Source organism: Pygoscelis adeliae, unplaced genomic scaffold (assembly GCF_000699105.1).
Source record: "Pygoscelis adeliae isolate BGI_AS28 unplaced genomic scaffold, ASM69910v1 Scaffold463, whole genome shotgun sequence".
Taxonomy (NCBI): domain Eukaryota; kingdom Metazoa; phylum Chordata; class Aves; order Sphenisciformes; family Spheniscidae; genus Pygoscelis; species Pygoscelis adeliae.
Genome location: NW_008824471.1, coordinates 1,376,513 through 1,384,480, shown reverse-complemented (window position 1 = coordinate 1,384,480; position 7,968 = coordinate 1,376,513). Strand labels below are relative to the sequence as shown.

The 7,968-nt window shown below is 40.2% G+C and overlaps 1 protein-coding gene across 1 annotated transcript in view; it reads right to left on the bottom strand.

The window, feature by feature from the left end:
- Positions 1-1,354: 1,354 nt before the first annotated feature.
- Positions 1,355-7,968, bottom strand: part of EFCAB2 (EF-hand calcium binding domain 2) — a 34,057-nt gene continuing 27,443 nt past the window's right edge. Inside the window, exons 4-7 of the mRNA XM_009321267.1 lie at positions 4,751-4,830; positions 2,785-2,827; positions 2,618-2,684; positions 1,355-1,591 (exon numbers count right to left, since the gene is read on the bottom strand). Coding sequence (XP_009319542.1) covers positions 1,476-1,591; positions 2,618-2,684; positions 2,785-2,827; positions 4,751-4,830 — 306 coding nt within the window. The 3' untranslated portion in view covers positions 1,355-1,475. The remainder of the gene's footprint in view (positions 1,592-2,617; positions 2,685-2,784; positions 2,828-4,750; positions 4,831-7,968) is intronic.

Below are 7,968 nucleotides of genomic sequence, written 5' to 3'. Positions count from 1 at the left end.
TGGTCTCTTTCAGATTGCTTCTGTCACCACATTTAGATCGTGCTAATCTCTTCTTTGTGAAGCATAGCAGCTCCCTTGCAGCTGTGTATGAAAACAGCTCCTCCGAGTTTCCAGCTCGAGTGAAACAAATGGGTAGAGCAAAAGACCTGACATGAGGAGCCCTGTGCTCTGTTTTCAGCTCTGCCACTAAAAGGGCATGGCAGGGGGTAAGGCATTCAATGCCTGTGTGTGTCAGTCTTCCCCAGATTTCATCAGCTGATGAAGTCTGTTGATGACACAGAGCTGGGATATGCAGTTAAGACACAGGAGTGGTAGGACGCTGTAAAGGAGGAAACCAAACTTGACAGAGAGTAGAAAAACAGAAATGGAGTCGAAGGTATGGAGCACAAAGTGCAAGATGGTGCCCTTGGGGACCAGACCACAGAATCTTCTCCTACAAGCTGAGACCTCCTCAGTTAAGGGCAACCGCTGGTCACTTGTTAGAAGATGATGTATAAGGCAAGAACTGAAGGGGAATGAGCTCAAACTCAAGTTAGAGGACAACAGTTACAGTAACAGTCAAGAAAATGATTAAGCTAGAAATAAGAAGAGCAGTGAGGTCTGTGGTGGTCTTCTAGCAAGGGTAGTTGAGACACATATTCTACACTAACATCTTTCAAAATATGGTGCTTCATCAGTTTATGAAAATCAAATTCCAGTCCTATGATCCTAAGTTTTGAACAGTTTTATCTCCTGACTTTCAAACTGGTTACGAAAGGGGAACTGTTTATTGCCTATAGTAACAGAAATGTTCTCAAGCATTACTTTGTTTGTAAATTTGACTATGGCAATGGTTTGAGTGTTACCTGCATGTTTAAAATGGAAGCAAAATACCACATGCCAATGGATGTGTAACATAAAATGGAACTAACTGGTCCAGTTTAATTACCTTCAGTAAACAAAGCACAAATATTTGACAAAAACTAGAAATTGTAGAATGTTTATTTGATCTATTATATTATTTCAAAAGTAGTAACCTACCTGGTGTCTTATTAAACATCAAACACAGATTACATTTAAATATAAAAGCTTTATCTTAGTAGCATGCCTTCACAATTTTAGCCATCTTAAGGTACTCACTTACCTACTTATTACCCACTTTCACAGGTCTCATTTTCCGTCAGTTTTTCAGAAGGAATTGTAAAGTAATTTCTTGACTCCATTAACATTATTTTTCCTGTTATTTTTCAAACCAAATTCCATGATTTCTTTTCCAGACCTTACACAGTATTTCTGTCAAGAGCTCTTTTTCCAGGTGTGAATATATTTCAATATGTATACAGAACCCAAGGAAATATAGCTACACAGATTTTATTTTAATTATAAGCACAAGGTCACAAGCCGAGCTTTGTTATACTTTAAAATACATATTTCAACTAACTGCCAAGCTACACTGCTGTTACCAAAAGGCATCTGAAACACTATAGGGGAAGATCTTAACTTTCGTCTACTATCATCATTGAAATGTAGTCTCTGTAGCGAACAGTATTTGTCTCTGGATCTAGAGCTGTGGAGAGCATGTCCTCCATTTCTTCCTGAGTAAAAGGCTCACCTAAAAGACAGCAGAGAATAACACTTTGTCTTGATAAATACTCTTTTCAGGGCTGGCAAATTACCCGGCTTTTCTCTTGCAAGGATCTCCTTTCAGTCCTCACAGAGAGGAGAAAAGGGGCAGTACCAAGGATCCAATTCCTTCACTTTTGCCAATCTAAGTCCTGCACACCAAGCAAGCTGGTCTGAGGGAAAGGAGACGGACGGCCTGGATCTTCTGATCTCCTTTTAGTTCACAGACTCCAAAACAGCCTGTTCCTCTCTGCCACAGGGATTTTGAAACAATCGTTTTTGTCAGAGTGAATTCTTCTAATATGTACATTAGAATTATTATCTCTCATTTGGCTATCCTTTCACTTGTATTTACACCATGAAAGGCTTCTGGTTTTTCTCTTTTAGGAGCTTCAAAGCTGCTGATGGTCTCCTGCATCCCTCTTTGAGAACAAGGTCCCCGTCCTCATGAGGATAGGTCTTGCGCAAAGCCTGCACATCATTTTGTACTTGAGGCAGGCAAGCATGAGTCAGCCATGCAAGAAAAGCAGGCTCTTCAAGGGGTATTGAGGATTACATGATATACAACTTAAATCTGGTCTTTGAATCTCTTTGTTTGCATACGGCACTACAATTAAGATCAAGATAATGTAGGAATGAACGAGCACTGAAACTACCTGAAACATCTGGAAATCTAAACTACAATTTTACAGGAGGACAGAAGAAGAGGCACATCCTTAGGAAGCACAGAGATGTACACAGAATCATAAAATATCCACACAAGATTGAATTATGACTCTTAATAATAATAATCTCCATCTTATAATGTCTGCAAGCAGGCAGATAAATGTTCTTTCCCTGCATTATTCACCAGTGAAATGTTTTAGTCTGCAGCCACTCATCATGGCAACAGTATTGTTTGAAGACAATGTATCTACTCCCACAAGTTTTTTCTTGCAGAATGAGGACCTCAAGGTGCCATATACACATGTAATATTTATTTACTTAAATACTGATATTACAAAAGTCATGTTACCTTCTTCAGTCAAATATTTGACCAGCTCCTCTTTAGTAATATATCCACGTTTATTCTCATCCAAAGCCTTTAAAGAAAAAGAATAAAACTTGTGGGTTTAATCATATTGAATCAAGAATCAGCAACTTCTTTCCAGCAATTAGGTACTTGCATATTTAGTTACAGACCTCAAATGCATGTAGAAGAACATCTTCTGGAATAGGCCGGTACCTGAAACCATTGAATCAGAAAAGTTAAGTTACTGTTTGCCAGGCTGCTGTACTATTCTGAAAGAATAAAATATGAGTAGTAAAAGAAAGGGAAAACTTATTTTCTATGAGAATTTACTAAGTTTGCCTATCAATCATTTAATTCCAGCTTGACTTTTTGGAACTGTCCATATCTTTACCTCTTACGCCTCTTATTGTACTCTTGTTTAATCTTCCTTGTGCTAAGGAGCCAGATGATTGGCTTCTGCATGTCTGGGCTGGCTGAGTGTGTTAGTAGGAATCAATAACAGCTGAATCATTCCACGTAGCCAATGCACTGAACAGAAGATGGCCAAACCAAGAAAACAACGTTTTGTCCAGGTACGCTGGTAGCTAGGCAACAGATCACCTAGTGGGACTTTGACAGTCTAATGAGCTGATGATGAGCAAAGGAGGCTGGTAGCTATAAAAGAAAAGGTCTGTCACAAACAATTTCCGAGAGACAGGAGAACTGGGCACGTGTGTGCATGCGTATGTGTGCCTGATTTCTGAGCTGGAAAGGAAGCCCTGTGCAGCAGTGGAGACCCTCCATATCCCAGCAGACTCACCAAACCCCAAGGATACTAAAGAGAAGACGTTGAAGCCAGGGAAGTTCTAACTTCTTGATTGTTTCATCCAGACCCGCCTTGCTCTTTTACTATCTAAAAATCAAATGTGCTAAGAAGAGGCCTTGTTTTTTGTGATACAAATCTCATGTGCCCTTGGATAAGTGAACTATGGACATAGTGCCCCAAAAGATAAAGTGGGTCTTGACAAGCCTGCACTAGCCTGGGGAAAGTATGTGTGGGGTTTTTGAGTGTGTGTGTGTGTGTGTGTGTGTGTGTATGAAAAAGGATTTTAAAGAAACATCTCTGGAATACTTCTGGGGTGTGTTTGGGGGGGGGGGGGTGGAGGAAGAGAAGAGAGCCCAGAGCAGCAAGGTATAATTTTGTGAAAGGGTGAACATCAGTGTAGAACCAGAAATGTGCCATAAAGGCCAGAGAAGGCAAAGGTGCAGGAACCTGGGAAGGCAATGCACCTGCGCCAGCACACCGGGACCCAAACACTGCTGGCTGGTCCGTGTCCAGGCACAGGCGCAAAGACTCTCAAACACAGCCCCAAGGTGGACCCCGCTGCCTCTGGATGCTGCGAGACAGTTTTGGGAAATCCTATAGCTATTTCATATGTAGAACACCCTCCTACCAAAGTCCCTCTGTGTGCAAAATAACTTCTCAGTATTGGACAAGACAGTCTTCCAAAACCCTTGGCTACCAGCTTTAAAAAGAAAGATAAATTACCTGTAAGTAATCTCGCTTTTAGTGCAAAGTATCAAAATAGCACAAGTTCCTGTGTACATGCAAAGAGTTCTATGTACCTTTGAATAATGAACAGCATTTTTGTCCTAGACTTCTAGATCGGCAGTCTTTTAGAGTGCTAGTTGTGTACATTCAACTGTACCTGGCAGCCATTTTGAGACATGAACATGAAGCTGATTTATACAACTTTTTAAAAATACACTGTAACAGACTGTGCTTCTCAGGATCTGCAACTCATGTTCAGAGAAAGTAATGGTTATAACCTTAATTTACATATAAAATATTTCAGAGATGCACAAAACATGTTGAATAGCAAGTTAATTCTGATTCACATTAAAAATACAAAAGCTACACATTATCACAATCCATGATTATAAGCTGTTATCATTTATATCATCCATACAACATAATTTTATGTAGATGAAGTAATTTTGAAACAAAATCTATCTAGCTAATATAAACTGAGTTTAAATAACAAATAAAATCTGTACTCCTTCCTGTTACATAAAATTACTGTAGAAATATTTATTCAGAATCAACGCTGTCAATCTGGAATAAACTACAGACACAGAAAATCCACTTTCTGTTACCTTCTGTCGAGCAGTACTTTTGTCATCACTGGAAGAAATTTTTCCAGATGAATATATCCGGTCGGTTCTTCTTCTTCTACCTAAAAATAAAACTTAAGTATAGCAGGTTATATGACTTATTAGCAAACTAATATGAAAACCAGAAAATTGGGGTGGTTCCTGCATTAAAATTACAGAGTTAGACTTTGAATATTTATATCAGGTTTTTAGTATCACATGGTACCATAACATCTGAGTGAAATGCTTGTAATCAAATAGAAAGAAATTAGAGGAAGAAATAATATCCCAGGCGAAATACAGGCCTGATATTATAGACACTTTCAACAACTCAATATTGCCCTCTTGTGCTTAGAAACCATTCATGCAGAGGAACTGGACGCCTGGTAACCGATCTTATCTTCCACAATAACTCAACAGAGGTTTAAACATTTAGACTGCAGTCATACTAGTAAAACCTAGCAAGACCTGGAACATCCCCAAGCAGTGTAATGTGACCACCCATAACAGCAAACCATTAGCACATGCCCTGGCACGATTTTGGCCTGTGCCACCTAACGCTCTCCCCAGCAGTCACCAGGCTTGGCTAGGACCTTAAGGAATGTTCTCCAGCAGGCTGCTTTGTGCAGCCACTCCGCATAAAACATTTACCAGGGTAGACATGAGCTGCTCTGTGCCAGCTGGCTTCAACACCCAAGGATGTTTCTGAGCGTATTTAATGTGCTAGTTTGGATATAGCCCCAGTCTAGTACACCTCAAGGATGGAATCTGTTGCCTCCACATGTTTCATAGCCAGAGAGAGTTGTCAGGGGAAGGACTGGAGAGGCAGGCAGACTGAGTCAGGGTGGTCTGAAACAGTCATAAGGCAGCCCATAAAATGCTACACAAAGAAAAGCTTCCCTTTGCCTCCCAAATAAATTAACAGATCAGTCCCAAAACATCAGGGACTATGATGCATCTAGCGGCATTCTCACTGCGTTCCTATACTTCCACAGGAGATGAGCAATGTGGTAAAGACTGCTCATCATCAGGGTGCATCCCTTCCCTGAAAATTTCAAGTTTTACTCCCAGAAGGAGCCCTCTCAATGGAGCTAGCCTGTTCCTGTCTGTGTTGAAACTGGATGCATGCCTTGTGGTCTTACATGGCAGCAGCGACACCTTGCTAGGCTCTCCAAGACACAGCTCAGATTGAAAGAAGACTCAAATAGGGACTGATTTGAAATCTCCTAACTCAGCCAGGAAAAGACGAAGTAAGAAATCTTTCTCTTGGGAGCTGGGTCAGATTTGGGGTGATGCCTGATACATCCAGTTGCTTAAATGGAGAGCTGCAACTGCTGCTGCATGCTCTTTTCCAGTGCTCTTGAAGGGTTTTGGTTGCTAAAAGCAGGCAGTCACCACCTCTTGCTGCTTTAGAGTGGAAATTGGCTTGAAAAAGCACTTTTTCCCTTCTGTTTGGTGAGCCTAGTGGAAGGGATCTTTAGCAAGGAAATGAAGCTGTTGCATGCTTCATGCTAAATGAAATGGTACCTTTTACCATTACAGAATCATGTTTTACTGCTTGCTTGATTGAAAAGATGTAACAAAATACCTGGCAAAACTTAACTTCTTTCCAGTGACGTAACAGTTAGCCAATACACTGAACTATTCCATGCATCACAAATATTGAGATGTATAAGTACACAGGATGTTTTAGGGAACATCTGTGCTTCAACTAGTATTAGGTCAGAAGTCCACAGGGACAGAAAAAGAAATATGGTAGCTATTTATCAGAAATAGATATATGTGACATATTAAGCAGAACAACCAAAAGCAAGGACCCAAAACATCCATGAAGATGGTAAGTTTATAAACCATGTTTAAGAGCCAAAAAATATTAGATCTGCTCATCCAAACAGTTGAACGTCATCCTAATTTTCATACCAGAAGAACTCACCGGCAATGACCACTTTAGACCTCAACATAACGAATACCTGTGAAAATGTCAGCCCTCACTGACAAATATCATCCAGATTTGCCTCTTTTTGTTGGTGTGCTATTTGTATTTTGCCTTCAGAAAGCAGTCTGTGGAAGAAACGTGTCCTTCCTGACAATGGACGTAGTCCTGGGAGGTGAAGAGCAACCTCAGCTTCCTCTGACCTGGAAAGAACAGCTTCCATTTCAGCGGCTCTACAGGTCCAGCAATATCTTGCACTGTTAAAATTAATCCTATTTCTAACATTGGATAGATATGAGAATAAATTTAATATATTAACCTCGCCTAAGTCAGTAAGTATTCAGATTTGCAGGTATATGTATCCTCTTACTCTTCCTCATGCTCACTCCTATTCTATACCACATTTCCCATTGATGTTTTCCTTTTTCTGTAATTCCTCCCCTTTTCACAGTGGCTGTGACAATAACAGTATTTGCTTGTTCAAACTCTGAGTTTTGCTCTCTCTCTTTCCTTTGGATACATCCACAGCTCCCATAACAACTGTATGAAGCACTCATTATGTTTCGTATCTCTGCACTCACAGCCATACTATTATTGTCCACATAGCATCTGGGGACTTGAGTCACAAAGAAACAAAACCATCTTCCAGAGTCATCCAGGCAATCTGTAGCAGAGCAGTGCACTGAATCTGGGATTTCAAACTCCAGGCATTGTAGTAAGCCTCAGATTAGCTTTCACCATCTCTAGGCTTATCATTTAATCTTAACTTTGTACATAGGCCTAGAGATATAATATTAAGTACAGCATTTAGCATAAGGCAATATAGGGAACAATATATAATAATTTTTAGAGATAAAATAATTATATGAATGCTGATTTGGCAGATAGGAATAATTTGAAGGCAATGTATGCTAGTTTAGCTACAATAAAGCTACTAGGAAGATAGATGACTGAGAGACACAAGTAGTGAGAAACAGAAATGAATCACAGCTTACAATGGGCAAAAATACTAGGGAAATAGCTTGGTTACTGTCGTGGTTTAACCCCAGCCGGCAATCAAGCACCACACAGATGCTTGCTCACCCTCCCCCCACCCCGGTGGGATGGGTCAGAGAATCGGAAAAAAAAGTAAAACCCATGGGTTGAGATAGACAGTTTAATAGGAGAGCAAACAAAGAGACCATAATAATAATAATAATAATAATAATAATAATAGAATATACAAAACAAGTGATGCATGATGCAATTGCTCACCACCCGCCGACCGATGCCCAGCCAGTCCCCGAGC